This window comes from Oryctolagus cuniculus, chromosome 2, assembly GCF_964237555.1.
Source record: "Oryctolagus cuniculus chromosome 2, mOryCun1.1, whole genome shotgun sequence".
In the NCBI taxonomy this organism is placed as follows: domain Eukaryota; kingdom Metazoa; phylum Chordata; class Mammalia; order Lagomorpha; family Leporidae; genus Oryctolagus; species Oryctolagus cuniculus.
Genome location: NC_091433.1, coordinates 197,978,877 through 197,995,999, shown reverse-complemented (window position 1 = coordinate 197,995,999; position 17,123 = coordinate 197,978,877). Strand labels below are relative to the sequence as shown.

General features: G+C 47.1%; 1 protein-coding gene across 3 annotated transcripts in view; it reads left to right on the top strand.

Moving 5' to 3' along the window:
- Positions 1–506: 506 nt before the first annotated feature.
- Positions 507–17,123, top strand: part of TRAPPC12 (trafficking protein particle complex subunit 12) — an 85,939-nt gene continuing 69,322 nt past the window's right edge. Inside the window, exons 1-3 of one of the 3 annotated variants that reach the window (XM_008274555.4) lie at positions 507–680; positions 2,142–3,376; positions 16,435–16,551. In XM_008274555.4, the coding sequence (XP_008272777.3) occupies positions 2,147–3,376; positions 16,435–16,551 (1,347 nt within the window). In that variant the 5' untranslated portion in view covers positions 507–680; positions 2,142–2,146. Of the gene's footprint in view, positions 1,216–2,141; positions 3,377–16,434; positions 16,552–17,123 lie in introns of all 3 variants that reach the window. The other 2 variants (XM_002721126.5, XM_008274553.4) reach the window with 2 other exon arrangements.

Genomic DNA, 17,123 nt, shown 5'->3' with positions numbered 1-17,123 from the left:
GCAAAACAATTGCAATAGTCACATCACCTATCACTGGTAACAGATCACCATAGCATACAATAGTAGTGGAAGAATTTTAGAGATTGTAAGGAATTACCCAAATGTAACTCAGAAATGAGCAAATGCTATGGAAAAATAGAACCAATAGAGTTTATTTAAGGTTGCCACAAACCTTTAATTTGTTTTAAAAAATGCAGTGTCTAAGCACAATGAATTATGCATGTATGGTATACTACCATGTTTACCGTCAGTGTTTTACAATACTACATTTGAAGGGTGGGAAAGGTAGAAAACAGGTTAATCACAACCACAAATTCCTAGAAATCAGTATTTGCAGCGTTTGCTGGCCAGTAGAAACGGCTTCGGCGCCTCTCTTCCACCTGCTTCTTCCGCCTCTGCGTGCCCCTCAGGGCAGGGCAGGTGATTTCTCCACCCACCCGCTCCTGGCCGCCCCTCCCACAAGCACCTTGTACTACAGGCCCCGCCCACCACAGAGGAACCGGAAACACGGCGCTTCCGGCTGAGGTCAAGGGGCGCCCGCTACCTCACTGGGCAGGAGAGGAAGTGGGTTGGCGGAGCACGGGCACGCGCAGGCGCACAAGCCGCGCGGCGATGCCCGGAGTGCCTTCCCTGCTTCCGGGCTTCCGTCCCTTTCTGCCCGGACTCTGACCGCCCCGCAGGTGATCGCTCCGCAGAGCCCAGCGGGCGGGTGGCAGGGGAGGGGATCTGCTCGGGTCTCAGGCCGCTTCCCAGAGGGAGCGGGGCGTCTGCGTGCGGGGTCACCCGTGCCCCGTCGGGGCTGCAGCCCGCTGCCCCAGCGCCTGGTCTCCTCAGAAGGGGTCGGGTCCATGGGTGGAGGAAGTCGCGCGTCCGCCTTGGGGCACCCCCGGCCGTCCCTGCTGCGTCCGCGCTCCTGTGCTCGCTCTCCACGTCCTCGGAAGGGCTGGTCATTGCTTCCTCCCGCGGCCTCCGACGGCCGGTGTCACCCCAGCGTGTGCCGCAGCCGGCCCCGGCGTCCCCACTTGGCAGCCACGCAGCCTCCCCAGCCGCGTCGCAGGGTTGGGGATCAGGTGCATTCGTGGTTCCGGTCAGGGAGGGGGCTGCTGCTGTCACCACGAACATGGCCTTGTTTCCTGCCGTTGAACTTTTGGCATGCCGGGCTGTCTCAGCTTCCCACAGTTGAGCACACACTGTCCTAAACTCGGTGAGAGGGAGGTAAAGAGATGGTTATGTGTTGGAGTGTCTTGGAAAAATGTCAAGGAAAAGAGGGGCCTTTAGCTAAAGAACAGTGTTTAAGAAGCTGGAGCCCGCACACAGAGTATATAAATAGTATTTTAAAAACTGAAATAAATGAAGATAGCAGCAGTTGACAAGCATGTAGAGAAATTGGAACACTTGTGCACTGTTAGTAGGAATGTAAAATGGTTCAGTCACCGTGAGAGCAGTTTTGAAAAGTAAAAATAAAATTACAACATGATTCAGAAGTCCCACTTCTGGGTATATACCTAGCGAATGAAAAGCAAGGTCTCGTGAGGTATTTGTACTTTTAACTTCATAGCAGCTAGTATTTACATTAGCTAAAAGGTAGAACCAACCCAGATCTGCATCTGCAAGTAAATGGATAAAGAGAACGTGGTCTGTGCTACAGGGGGCTACTACTCATCCCTTAAAGAGGAAAGCAGTTCGGACACATGCTGCAACATGGGTGAATACTGAAGATCTTATGTTAAGTAAAATAGCCCAATCACGTGAAGACAAACATTGCGTAGCTCCCCTTGTTTGAGCTACTCAGTCAAATTCAGAGAGATTAAAAACTGTAGTGGCTGTTGCCTGGTGCTGGGGGGTGGGAGAGTGGACATATGGGGAGTTGTTCAGTGGGTATGGAATCATCATTTGGCAAGATGAAGCATTTTGGAGTTAGATGGTTATAATGTGATGGTTGTAGATGTACTCCACTGTGGAAGTCTTATGTTTTACACAATTAGAAACAACAGCTGGAGGAAGGAAAGACTTTGAATTTTGTGCCACTTGATTATATAACCGATAAACATTGTTTCAGTTTAAAAGAAAAGACAAAAGGAGGTTAATAATAGCTCAAATAGACAGCTGCTAAGGTCGATTTCTGTTTGTCCTTGTTTCAGGTAGCATGGAGGATGCTAAAGGTGGTGACCAGAGTGTGACCGAGGGGTTTCCTCCTGCCAGCGTTGGGGCTGAGAGGGTCACTCAGCAGGTGCCCCAGGAAGACCAGGGGCAGCTTCTTTATCATGAGGAAACCATTGATCTTGGTGGAGATGAATTTGGGTCTGAAGAGAATGAGACCATATCAGAAGATTCCCACAACTTCATAGATAAGCTCAATGAGCACATGATGGAGAGTGTCCTCATTTCTGACTCCCCTAATAACAGTGAAGATGACGCAGGTGACCTTGGCTGTTTGCAGGATGTCGTGGAACCTGTGGAAGGCAATGCGGATCCCAGCCTGGCCAGTATCACAGCTGGAGAAGGGATGCACACCCCGAGTAACGGCAGTGAGACGGACACAGATGCCACGCCGAGAGACGTCTCTGACATGACCTCTGACAGCAAAGCCTCTCTGAAGGAAGACTCCACACAGGAAGAAGCAACGGCCATGCCAGTCTTTGAGGATGCAGGTACAGAGGACTTGACGCCTAGGGGTGAAAAGGCCCCTGGAGAAGAGCAGGTCCCAGAGGCATCTTCCAGTCAGTCTTCCAAAGACGAGCCTGTGCCCGTGTGCACCATTTTTAGCCAGGCAAGTGCTGCACCTGCCCAGCCGCACCTGTTTCTGCACGATGGCTTCGAGTCTCAGATGGTGAAATCGCCCAGCTTCAGCAGTGCAAGCGAGATGTCCGCCAAGACCCCTCCCCAGGTGGTCCGGCCCAGCCCCAGTCTGAGCAAATTTTTTGGGGATCCAGTGAGCACGAATTCCTTGGCCTCTGGCTTCTTTGACTCCTTCACTACATCCACTTTCACTTCCGTCAGTAACCCTAACGCAGGCTCCTCCGTTCCGGAAAAGTCGTCACCACTCACTGCCTCGATGGGAGAAAAGGCCCTGGACTCTCCTGACTGTTCTTACCCTGCAGGGGTGCCCAGATCGGAATCAGGCACTTCCACTGCTGCCCCGGAAATCCCTGACTCCCCGAGACCGTTTTCACAGATACAGACTGTGTTTGCAGGCAGCGATGACCCTTTCGCCACCGCGCTTAGCATGAGTGAGATGGACCGAAGGAATGACGCGTGGCTTCCCAGCCAGAGCACCAGGGATGTCCTGACCGCAGTAGCCACGCAGCAGTGCGGCACTGTGTTCATAGACAAGGAGAGCCTCACCATGCCCGGGCTCAGGTTCGACAACATTCAGGTAGGATGTGCACTGCAGTCCCTTGCTGTAGAGTACTTATCGTGCCTTTCAAAGGACAGAAAGAATTTTTTTTTTCTCAGTTCCTAAAATTCTCATTGTGAGAGTCTTATGTTAATATATTTATGAGGGGCCGGCACCACAGCTCAATAGGCTAATCCTCCACCTGCGGCGCAGGTACCCCCAGTCGGGGAGCCAGATTCTGTCCCGGTCGCTCCTCTTCCAGGCCAGCTCTCTGCTGTGGCCCGGGAGTGCAGTGGAGGATGACCCAAGTCCTTGGGCCCTGCACCCACATGGGAGACCAGGAGAAGCACCTGGCTCCTGGCTTCGGATCGGTGCAGCGCGCCAGTCGCAGTGGCCATTGGGGGGTGAATCAACAGAAAAAGGAAGACCTTTCTCTCTGTCCCTCTCTCTCTCTCTCGCTGTCCACTCTGCCTGTCAAAATGTTATACTTTGTGTGAACTTCTTATTCACATTTCAACTCTAGAAAATGACAAGTCCAGGCCGGTGCCGTGGCTCACTAGGCTAGTCCTCCGCCTTGCAGCGCTGACATACTGGGTTCTAGTCTTAGTCGGGGCGCTGGATTCTGTCCCGGTTGCCCCTCTTTCAGTCCAGCTCTCTGCTGTGGCCTGGGAGTGCAGTGGAGGATGGCCCAAGTCCTTGGGCCCTGCACCCCATGGGGAGACCAGGATAAGCACCTGGCTCCTGCCTTTGGATCAGCGCAGTGTGCCGGCTTCGGCAGCCATTGGAGGTTGAACCAACAGCAAAGGAAGACCTTTCTCTCTGTCTCTCTCTCTCTCTCACTGTCCACTCTGCCTGTCAAAAAATAAAAAAAAATTTTAAAAAAATGACAAGTCCATTTTTTTAAATATGGAAAAATGTGTTACATACAACATGCATGATATACATAGAGTTTTTATGGGTTTAATAATAATATCTATATGGCTAAATAAATAATCACAAAAATGTGTGTAGCAAATGGCAATATGCAAATGTTCAGTGTCAGTACTAATTAAATTGTTTCTATTGTCCATCTACCTAGGTAAGTACTATATTTATAATTATTCAGTGTTTGTTGAAGTATCAGAAACTAGCCTTGGACAACCCATACAGGACCAGAAATTGCTACAAGTTGAGTATTTCTCATCCTAAATGCTGGGGATGCAAAGTGTTTCAGATTTCAGAGTTTATTTTTATTTGAAAGTCAGATTTACACAGAGAGAGGAGAGGCAGAGAGAGAGAGAGAGAGAGGTCTTCCATCCAATGGTTCACTCCCCAATTGGCCGCAACATCTGGAGCTGCACCAATCCGAAGTGGGTGCAGGGGCCCAAGGACTTGGGCCATCTTCTACTGCCTTCCCAGGCCATAGCAGAGAGCTGGATCGGAAGTGGAGCAGCCAGTCTCCAACCAGCGCCCATATGGGGTGCCGGCGCTTCAGGCCAGGGCGTTAACCCACTGTGCCACAGTGCCGGCTCCTGTGTCTCTTTTGACCCAGCAATTCCACTCTTAGGAATGTATTGTAAAGAAATAATCACACTGATATACAAATACCCAGCTATTATTGGTGCCCATTAGAGTGAGATTTATAATCGCAAAGATCCAAAAATAATCTAAAAGCCCTTTATTAGGAGCTGATTGAATACATTGGCTCGCCTCATCTGTGCAGTTTGTGTAGCCATTAAAGGTGGTACCGAGGGCTGTGGGAAGGACTTAAGCCAGTTGTTCCTTGCCGTCTGCTGGGCCCCAGGGCTGTGAGGTGCACTGGGAACTTGCAGCCATGTTTCACTCTGGCTGAGCAGAGGGCTGCAGTGAGCAGTTGACATTTAGTGGGTAGGAAAAGAATGCTAAGTGCCCCAAAGTGGCTGCTGGCATTGTGCAACAAACATTCATCTGTCCAAAATGTAGGTCATTCTTCTGGTGAGAAACACCGCGTTTACAATTCTTGTGCTCATTTCACTTCTTTGAAGTCGGGGTGCTGGGCTCCACCACAGGTCCTCTGCTGCCTAAGGCTGTGTTAGTCCGGGCAGCATCCATGCAGCAGTACAGTGTGTCGGTCAGTGTGGATTTAAGGCCCACACATTACATATCAGAACATGCACCCAGAGCCCAACCAGAACACACTGTCTTTTCTGTTAAGTCCTAAAGTAATGTCTTCCATAGCTCTTTTTTTTTTTTCTTTTAAATAGGCAGAGTTAGACAGAGAGAGAGACAGAGAGAAAGGTCTTCCATTTTCTGTTGGTTCACCCCCCAAGTGGCCGCCACAGCCGGTGTTTGCGGCCGGCGCGCTGTGCCGATCTGAAGCCAGGAGCCAAGTGCTTCCTCCTTGTCTCCCATGCAGGTACAGGGCCCAAGGACCGGACCATCCTCCACTGCCTTCCCGGGCCACAGCAGAGAGCTGGACTGGAAGAGGAGCAACCGGGCCAGAATCAGGCCCCCCTACCGGGACTAGAACCCGGGGTGCCTGCGTGCGCCGCAGGCAGAGGATTAGCCTAGTGAGCCACAGCGCTGGCTACCATAGCTCTTGAAACATACTGGTTGCTGTGGAAGTCTCTTGATAAGTGTAAATTTGAACTAGGACTGTTCCCCCAGGTACCTGTGACTTTCACATGTAGCAAATGTGCTAGATGTTTGCTCACCCAGTGTCTCTTCACTTGTGTGTTATCCTTTTGAGTAGCTTTCTATTCCCAGGATAGAAAAGAAAAGCTACAAGGTTTACCTCAGTTGAAAATACTGTTTTTATTCGCTGAGGACTTCAGATTGGTATAAAAAAAATAGTTTCTCTGTTGACTTACGGTGCACACCAAGTTTTTAAGATTTAATTAACAACTTGCTGGATTTACCTTTCGACAAGGTCTACACCATTGTTCTAAATCAGCTTTTTCTAAAAATACTTACTTTCAAATTTTTTCCCGAAGTTGCTCATCTGTTGGCACCTAATTCCCTTCCTATGGAATAAAATTCTATTTTTTAAGATAATTGCTTGTTCATTAAGTGACTTTGGTGGCAGTCTAAGTTAAATTAGAGGAATTAAAGTTAACTTTGTGAAACTTCATCCAACCATAGTAGCATTAGTATATGAAGAACATATGTATTAGCTACTAACCATAGTTGTTGATGGTAGTTGTTTCCCTTAAAGAAGCAAATGAGGCTGGTGCTGCGGCTCAATAGGCTAATCCTCCACCTGTGGCGCCGACACCCCAGGTTCTAGTCCCGGTCGGGGTGCCGGATTCTGTCCCGGTTGCCCCTCTTCCAGTCCAGCTCTCTGCTATGGCCCGGGAGTGCAATGGAGGATGGCCCAAGTCCTTGGACCCTGCACCTGCATGGGAGACCAGGGGAAGCACCTGGCTCCTGACTTCAGATCAGCGGCCATTGGAAGGTGAACCAACGGTAAAGGAAGACCCCTCTCTCTCTCTCTCTCTCTCTCTCTCTCTCTCTCCACTCTGCCTGTCAAAAATTAAAAAAAAAAAAAAAAGAAGAAGAAGCAAATGAGAAATTTTAAGAACCAATAATGAAGGGAATTTGGAGAATTGTTTGTATGAAGCTTATTTGTTTATTGAGAGAGACAGAGGACGGCACAATTTCAGGGTTAAGAGTAACAGGGTTTTCTCTCCTGGAGCTGTATCACAAACATACAAAGTGACTACTCAGACCTGCTGGCACATCTGGAAACTCAGTGGACAGACTACGAGGCTGAGTATTTCCTCTACCCCTTTCTCAAACTGTTCTCCAAATTTCTCCTTCCCCTTCACCCTTCATGCAGTTTAGACGTGACAGGAATGCCCACACAGTCAGTGTCAAGACCTTTCCTGGGTCAGCTCCAGTCCTTGTGTCGGAAACTCCAGAAACTTCCAGAAAACCAAAAATGCCAGTGTCACCATGTCTTCTACAATCCCATCCCTGAGCTCAGAGCTTCCATGGAATGGAAAGCACCCGTTCCTCAAAGGAGTTAAAAGGTCTTTGATCCAGTCCAGTTTCTCCTTTTATGATGGGGAAATGGGAGTCATCGTGATTTGTTCATTGAGCAGTGAGCCTCCTGTGTCCCAGAGACCCAGCCTCTCATTTGACACAAAGGAAGGGCTCTGACCAGCATGTGTGGCCTAGTTAGGGAAAGCAGACTTGTAAATGGCTGTGATAGTGTGCCTGTGGCTCAGCCAGTTCAGGGCAGGTTCTCATGGCCATGTTTACCCAACATTATGCAGCCAGCATGTAGCAGAGCCACTACCAGAACTCGAGGCCTGTTTGCCTTGGTTCTGAGCTCTTTATCTTGGGTTATATTTTGTCTACTACATAAATGACTGGTTGCATTTCTCTCGGAAAGATTGGTGTTTAAGCCTCAGAACTAGAAATCACTACTAATGATCAAGGAAATGCAAATGAAAGTGAGTGAGCTCTCAGCTCACACCTTGTAGGATGCTTATTCTCAAAAAGACAAGATAAGAAGTGTTGGAGAACCTGGATGCTCTTGGAGGGAGTGTAAATTACTACAGCGAGTCTGTAGGTTCCTCCAAAAGTTAAAAATGAAATTGCCGTATAATCCAGCAGTCTCCACTTCTGGGTATGTATGCAAAGGAATTGAAATCAGTATCTCAGAGATACCTACACTCCCGTGTTTATTGCAGCACAAGCCAAGATATGGAATCCATTGATATGCCTATTGATGGATGAATGGGTAGAGAAAGAGTGTGTGTGTGTGTGTATGTGTATGTATATATACACAATGGAATACTATTGAGTCATTAAAAAAAAAGCAAATCCAATCATTTACAATAACGTGAATAAACCTGGAAGACATTGTATTAAGTGAAATAAGCCAGACACAGAAAGAAAAATACCACATGATCTCACTTACATGTGGGAACCACAAATGTCGATCTCATAGCAAAGAGAACAGTGATGGTTTCCAAGGGCTGGGGACGAAAGGGGAATGAGGAGATATTGCAAAGTGAGTACACTGTTTGAATTATGAGTAAGCTCTGGACGTATAAGATATAGAATGTAGTAATATAATACCATATTGTTTACTTGAATTTTGATGAGAGCAAAGTCTAAGTGTCCCCCTGCATACGAATGGTGACTGTGGATGATGATGGTTGTTGGTAAATTTGCTTTTGTATCCAGTACACAGTGATGTACTTCAAAAAGTTTGTGGAAAGTGGAACTAAAAAGATGTTCATTTTGGTACAAAAAAATCTTTGAAATCGTGTATAGTTTTTTCATACCTTATATTTTCCATGAACGTTTTTTTAAATGTGTCAGTTTTTTTTTTTTTTGAAGATTTATTTATTTATTTGAAAGAGTTACACAGAGAGAGAAGGAGAGGCAGAGAGAGAGGTCTTCCATCCGCTGGTTCACTCCCCAGCTGACCACAGTGGCAAGGGCTATGCTGATCTGAAGCCAGGAGCAGGAGCCAGGAGTTTCCTCTGGGTCTCCCACGTGGGCGAAGGGGCCCAGGGACCTGAGCCATCTCCACTGCTTTCCCAGGCCACAGCAGAGAGCTGGATCAGAAGTGGAGCAGCCAGGACTCGAACCGGCGTCCATATGGGATGCCAGCACCGCAGGTGGTGGCCCCACTGGCTACACCACAGCACTGGCCCCATCCATGAACTTTTTGAAAACCCCTCATACATCTATCAAATCATCACATTGTAAACCTTGAATATAATTAAATTCAAGGTTTACAATTAAATTCCTCCATCTAGAAGAGGGTGGACTGGGAAGACAGCAGAATTTCTTCTGCAGGGTATCCCCTGGAGGGCAGATTTTGTGTACCCCACCCTCTCACCTAGAACTTACTCATTTGGCCACACCAAGCTGCAGAGAAGACTGGAAATAGTCTCAGCTACTGGATGGCCAAGAGTGCAGGCAAAACTGAGACATTCAGTCTTTAAAAGGAGGGGAGATCAGAGACTGATTGGTGGGTAACTGTCTGCAGCAGGTTCCTCTGGCTCTGAATATCTGACTCCATAATCCACAGTACTGCTGTCTTTGAACCATGGTTGGTAATTAAACTATTGCTGCATATGCAGGCGTTAACCAGCAGTAGGTAGGCTCCCAACCCATTTTCTAGTAGATATGTTACAAATTGTGGTAGTTTTTAGACTAAGCCCCAAAGGACTGTTTATGTAAAGCTCACTGTATAGAGCTAATGTTGTATATTATCTTTCCTGATCCCTCTGCTCACTCGCTCACTCTCTCTCTCTCTCTCTCTCTCTCACACACACACACACACACACTCTTGTTGTGGTTAGTAATTTAGAGAGATAAGAACATTAGTAATGCACATTTGTGTACAATCTTTTGTGTGGTCATGTTTTCACTGCTGTTGGGTAAAAGCTAGTAGTGCAATCGCTGGGTTTTCTAACTCTGATGAAAACAGCTGACCTTGCTTCCAAAATAGGTACACCATTCTTCATTTCCACAACAACGTATGAGATTTAAGATGTTCCATGTCCTTGGTATAGTCAAGTCATTTATTATTATTTTAGCAATTTTTGTGGTTATATAGTAGTATTTCATTGGGGTTTAAATTTGTCTTTCCCTGATGACTGATGGTTTTGAACATCTTTTGCTATGCACACTATTTATATCTCCTCTTTTTGATGTATCTGTTCAAGTCATTCTGTAATCTTTCAAGCTTTCAGCATTTGTCTTACTGTTACTGAATTTAAGAGTTCTTTAGATATTCTTGATAGACCCAAGTTATCATGTGTATGTGTTACAGGTATCTTTCTCATTCCGCGCCCTGCTTTGGCATTCTCACGTCGTGTCTTTTGAAGGCAGACACCTTAATTTGTTGGTGTAGCTTTACAGGCTATGGATTCACTTAGCTCTGTTTTGAAAAAGTTGTTTGTTTTATCCTCATTTTAAAAGGTTATTTTTGCCACATAAGCAATATGTTTACAATACATTGACTTCTAGATTGAAGGTTTATTTTTCCTTTTTAGTGCTTTTTATTTTTTTAAGATTTACTTATTTATTTGAAAGTCAGAGTTACACAGAGAGGGGAGAGGCAGAGAAAGAGGTCTTCCGTCCGATGGTTCAGTCCCCCGTTGGCCATAATGGCCGGAACTGCGCCAGTGTGAAGCTGGTAGTCAGGTGCTTCCTCCTGGACTCCCATGTGGGTGCAGGGGCCCAAGGACTTGGGCCATCCTCCACTGCTTTCCTAGGCCATGGCAGAGAGCTGGATAGGAAGTGGAGCAGCCAGGACTCGAACCGGCGCCCATATGGGATGCCAGCGCTTCAGGCCAGGCATTAACCCTCTGCACCACAGCACCAGCCCCCTTTTCAGCTTTGAAAATGACATCCTGTTGTCTTCCAGCTCACAGTTTCTGATGAGAAGTCGATTTCTTCCCTGTGCTCTCCTGTACGCGATGCTTATTTTCCCCTTGTGCGTTACAGACTTTATCGCAGTTCCAGCAGCTTGGTTCTCATGTGTCTTCACGTAGTTTTCTACTGCATTTATCTCGCTGGAGAGTCACTGACCCTCCTGGATGTGGGCGTTCATTGTTTTCATCAACTTTAGAAAATTCATGATCATTATTTCTTTAAATTTTCTTTGTTTTTTCTTTCCTTCTACTTCTGGAAGTTCCAGTTAAACATACTGCTTGATGTTGCCAAAGTGACTGGAGGAGTATTTGTTGTGTTTTTATTTTTCAGTCTTTTTCTCCTTGTAATTAAGTTTGAAATTCCTATTACAGTGTCCTTAAGTTCACTTATCCCTTTTTTTCTGTACTTTTTATTTTGCTGTTTATCCTTTTCAGTGGCTTTTCCATATTTTTTCTCTCCAGAATTATCATTTGGTTCTTTCTTCCTCATATTTGAGGCTTTTTTTTTTTTAATAAGATTTATCTATTTATTTGAAAGAGTGACAGAGAGGGGGACTGAGTGAGAGATCTTCCACCCACTGGTTCACCCCTACATGACTGCAACATGGCTTTTGGTGGGCTGAATCCAGGAGCCTGGAATTCCATCCAAGGCTCCCAGGTGGATGGCAGGGGCCCAAGCACCTGGGCCATCTTCTGCTGCTTTCCCAGGCACGTTAGCAGGGAGCTGGATCGGAAGTGGAGCAGCCAGGACTTGAACTGATGCTCCTGTGGGATGCCGGTGTCTCAGATAGCAGTGTAACCCACCACAGTGCCAGTCCCTCAAGTTCTAGTGTGACTTTAGATTTTTGGGAATATCTGTAAGAACTGTCTTAAAGTTCTCTGAAATTCCATCATCTTCAGAATGTCTAATTTTTCTCTTAGCTGTGGGTCACATGGGCTTTGTTTTTCACATGTCTAGAAAATTTCTACTAGATGGTACACATTGTGGATTTCATGTTGTTGAGTGTCTGGATCCTGTCTTCTTTCTTAAAAAAGACTTCTACTTTCTTCTGGCTGGCAGGTATGTTGTTTGCAGATTCTACTTGATTTTTTTAGATTGTTTTAAAGCTTTTTAGAGTGAAGTCAGAGTAGCTTTTATTCTTGGGGTGATCTTTGTGAGGTCTGTACAAATGCCCCAGGTATTCAGTAAGAGCCCTCCCCAAAGCTGGCCCAAACCTGATGTCCTTCAGCCCTGTGTAAGCTGTTAGTCATGTACCGTCCTCCACAGCTCTGTCCTGTACGTGTGTGGCTGTGCTCAGCAGTGGGATCAAGGGGCTCTCACGCAGACGTAGGGGGCCCTTTCTCTGTGTAGCTCCCTTCTTTCTGGTTCTGTGGCCTGAAAATTCCAGCCGGCTCAACCTTTTCAAAATCCTGCTTCCTCTCCTTCCCTCACCAAGTTCATTTCCCTGTGCCTGGAATTCTCGCTGTACAATTGGCTTCCAAATCTCCACTTGTTTTTCCCTTCTCTCAGATCACAGTTGACTTATTTTGCCTGTTGTTCCAGTTGTTCACATTAGGACAGTAAATCCACTCCCAGCTCCCTTGCAGAGGGCGACAGCAAAAGTTAATGCTGCTGCCTTTGTTCACCTCTCTCAGGAAGGACCTCACTTCCCTCCCCAAACGCCCCACATAAAGAGCACTTGGTTCATCTGAAGCATGCAGGTGAATGAGGGATCTGAAGACTTAGCTTAAGTTGCATTGTAACAGTCCTCAAGCTGACTTACATGTGAACCATTCCATTAAATTGAAATTTGTTTTGGGCCTCAAAGAGAAGGGATTTAGGTTCTGCTTTTTCAGTTTTATTGAGATATAATTTATATGCATTACAGTTCACACATTTAAAGCGTATAATTTGGTAATTTTTTATTAGACGGTTATGCAGCTATTAGCACAATCAATTTCTAGAACATTTCTTCACCCCAAAAAGAAGTCCTCAACTCATAAGCAGTCACTCCACACCTGTACCCCAGCCCCAGACAGCCACTAATCTACTTCCTGTCATGCAGGCCATGTTGTTTCATGGCTGGCTGCTTTGCAGTTAGCCTTACATTTTCAGGAAAACATCAGTGTTGTAGCGTCTGCCAGTATTCATTGCTTTTTATGGCCAAATAACATTCCATTGCATGGGTGGTCCACATTCTGTCCATTCCTCAGTTGATGAACATTAGGTTGTTTATACCTTTTGATTATTATGAGCAGTGCTACTGTAAACACTCACGTACACGTTTTTGCATGGACAAATGTTTTCAGTTCTCTTGGATGTGTAGCTAGGTGTGGAATGGCTGGCGTTTAACATTTCCAGGAATCGCCAGATAGTTTTCCAAAGTGACTGTTACATTTCACATGCCTATCTGTGGTGCATAATGGTCTCAGTTTCTTCAAATCCTCGAGTTTGGCTTTTTGCTCTTTGTTAAGGTGGTGTCACATCACTAGGGAGAAAGCAAACACAAGAGCCAGAGACTAGGACATTCCCAGAATGAACAGCCGTGTGACTCCATTGGAGCCTGGCAGACGGCTCTGTGACACTGCCCTGTGACCATGTGATCCTGTGAGTCACCTGCTCTGGTTCTGTTTTGTCTTTGGCCATTGAAATCCAGAAGAGAGTTCTAAGACTTCTCCCTGGGGTAGCAGGCCTATGGTCACCTGCGAGCTGTGAGAATTGGCCACCTGCTTTTCTGTAAGCATGCTGACCAGCAGGACGGCTGATGTTGCCACTGCCAGGTGGGAAGTGAGTCCCTGGCTCCACATAGTGTCTCCTCCATGTCCCTTACCCATGTCATGGCTACAGTGGGCCCTCGTGCCATGTTTTGTTGACAGTAAGGTGTCCATTGGGCTCTCATGGGATGCCATCCCAGGTGGAGCTGTAGCTCTCCCTCACTCCAGTAACCCAGGGGTGCATGCAGTACACAATCCCTTCAACTCACTGTGTATAACTTCCTGCAGTTTCACGGCACAACTAGTTGGGTTTGTCTTTAAAAAAAAAAAAAGTAAGATTATATTTATTTGAGAGGTAGAGTTACAGAGAGAGGGAGAGACAGAGACAAAGGTCTTCCATCTGCTGGTTAACTCCCCAAATGGCTGCGATGGCAGCCCATTGGAAGCCAGGAGCCTAGAGCTTCTTCCCAGTCTCCCACGCGGTACATAGGCCCAACCACTTGGGCCATCTTCTGCTGCTTTTCCATGCCATAGCAGAGAGCTGGATCAAAAAAGGAGCAACCTGGACTAGAACGGGTGCCGTATGGGATGCCAGTACTGCAGGTGGAGGCTTAGCCCACTGTGCCACAGTGCTGGCCCCTGGGTTTGTCTTAAGAAACTTGGTCCCATCATTGGACTTTCCTAGGTGAGATATTTGTTAGTCGTGCATAAACTTATATCTCAGGAGCCTCCTGTAGTAACTAAGTTGTTAACTCGGAGAATTTTAAGAACAAAAGACATTTTTGCAATGCGGTGTGATTAATTGGGAATGTTGCAAGGTTGGAGGAGTTGCACTGGTCCTCCCTCCCCAGCATTAAGATTGGATTTTTGCGCCTTGCCTGGCTTGCGGCTCCTCTGGCTCAGATAATATGCTTTGTCTAATAGGAGTTGCGTTTTTGCAAAGCTTTAAGGAGCCATATGTCAGAACTGTTTTTATTTGCTCTTTAATTATCACTGCTAGATCAGTTTTAGCTGCTTTGTGACTCTGGTATTTGAAGTATTACACCCTCTCTCGGAAAGCAGAAATTATAAAATTGCTGCTTCTAGATCTTTGCTGCAGTAGAGGGAGATGTGTGGCTTGGCCTCTGTGAGCACCAGGCTTAGCAGCCAGGGGCAGAAACACACTGATCCCAGCCACAGCCTCCCTCCCGCTGCGGGCTGGCAGGCCTCTCAGTAGAAGGCAGCGGAGCGGAAGAAGCAGACACTTCGGCAGCCTCTCCATGTCTCTTGCTCACATGGTCTGGGGGCAGCTTTGTTTTAAGTGTCACCATTTGAAAGACAGCAGAAAATTCAAATGCTGAGCAGAACTGCTCGGTGCCCTTTGTTTCCCAGCAAGTGGGCGGGCAGTGGGAAGGGAGCCTCCAGGTCTGAGGTTGTGCAGGAGCATTTGCAGTTCTCTCCTGCCCCTCTGCAGTCCCCTGTGACTGCAGGGCAGGCTGCCTGCGAGATGCTGAGGACGTGGCTTTCCCTGCCCCTGCTGAGGTGACCTACTTCTGGTTTCTCTCTTCAGCTCGCTTGGGAGACCTCTGGACTCTGCTGCGTCCCTGTCAGCAGTGCTGAGGATGCGCTGGGTCAGGGGAGGTTGGGCCACTCTGGGCTCACCCGTCTCAGGCATTGCTGGGATCTGAGCTGCTGCCTCTGCCCGCAGCGCTCCCCAAGGTGGCAGCACCTCCGCTCTGCGAGGAGAGCAGTCCAGAGCAGCGTCCTTGCCACAGCTGCTCTCTGGGCCAGCTGCAGCGGCAGCTCAGAGCCCAGTGCGTGCCCTTCACGCTGACCTCTCGTAGCCACTGTTTTCAGCCAGCAGGCCCCAACCCTGGGCTCCCCCTTGTCCGTCGGATAGTCACCAAGGCAGCCTTCACATGTCTCCGTGTGTCGTTGACTCGAGAATGTCCAGCTCAGAAGTGCTTTCCTGGGGGCTGGCGCTGGCAGCGGGTTAAGCTGCTCCTTGCAGTGCCAACATCCCACATCAGAGTGCCAGTTCAAGTCCTGGCTGCTCCGCTTCTGATCCATCTTCCTGCCTAGGTGCCTGGGAAGCAGTGAATGTTGGCCCAGGTACTTGGGCTCCTGCTGCCCATGTGGGAGACCAGTGTGGCTCCTAGCAGTTATTTGGGTGGTGAACCAGTGGATGGAAAATCTCTATCTCTCCTCCTCTCTGTCACTGTGCCTTTCAAATTAATTAATTACAAAAAAAAAAAAAAAGGAAAGGCATGCCTCCCCTGTGTCTCAGGCACATCCTGTGTCTCACAGCCGAGAGGCGTCTCTCGGGTCACTTGAGGCCATCTCTTCTATCCTGGCCACGCAAAAGCATCTCATCCTCTGCCCTTCTGTGCCTGGCTGTGAAGTCAGTAGCAAGCCTCAGCTGCCACCCTAGTGTTGTTTAGTCCCACCTAAGGTGGGTGCAATCAGAGGCGTCAGGTCAGGCAAGAGGTGCTGCAGCCCAGGGGCCGATGTGACCCCTCCTCTGGCCTGCAGCATCAGGTGCCCCCCACCCCTGCAAGCCTGGGGCCTGGCTGGACAAGGCTACAAAGGAGTCTTGTGTGACTGGGGGCTTAGCTGGGAAGAAGGAGGCACAGAGGGCTCTCCTGGTGGCCTGGGCCGGTTTGGGAATGTGGTCAGGCTGCCCGCCCAAATGGAGCCCAGCCACTAGCGTGCTCTCCAGTGACCGTAAGTCCCTGGTCCCTAGCGGTATCACCTCTCCTGGGGCCTCCCCAAGCCCATCCCTTCAGACCCTCTTCTGACTTGGTTTTGCCACCTGTTGTAAGCCCAGAATAAATGGTAATGACCTTCCATTTCCTGTTCGTAACAAGGAACAATTCTAAAAATACTCATGTCACTAAAATGCTGGTAATTGAGCTTTTGGTTAATTGAAGTTTTACTATACACAACCACTGCTTTTACCTCTACAGGCCAGTGGAGTGAAAGACACTTTGGTTAGTGTGGGTTCCAGTTAGCTGAGTTTAATTAGCATTCTACTGTCTTGACAGTTTTTTATATTCCTTCCAGGGAGATGCAGTTAAAGACTTGATGCTTCGCTTCCTGGGTGAAAAAGCTGCCGCAAAGAGACAAGTCCTAAATGCCAGCTCTGTGGAGCAGTCTTTTGTGGGACTGAAGCAGCTAATTGTAAGTAGCAGTGTGTGATTTTCAGAGTTCTTGTTTGATAAGTCTACCCTCCTTGGTAAATTTTTTCAAGAAGGTAATTATTTTGAATATATTGTTCTAAGTTCTTACACATAAATAAAATTTTATTGAATTAGACGCTAGTTCTGTGCCGCAAGAAGCATTGTACTAATACGCTGACAGTTTTAAGTCCAGTGAGTGAAAGACTAGGATCAGGTTACTTGAAGCAGCAAATACAGGTAGTCTTCAGAAGTTCATGGAAAATATGTATTACCCAAAAAAAATGCATGGATTTCAGAAAAAATCTTTGTACCACAATAAACAATGTTTCTATCCCATTTGCTAAAGACTTTTAAAAATACTCTCATATTTGGATCAGACATAATAAATACAAGTAAAGGACTTTGTGTTCATTTTTTAATATATTACATTTCCTCCATTTGATGTAAAAGGACTATTACTGAATGGGTGGATTTCTTAACATTTTAAAACTTTGCCATGGATTCTACAAATGAATATTTTAAATTCGATGATGCTGGATCACTAGTGCTGTGCATATAGATTTATTTCCAATG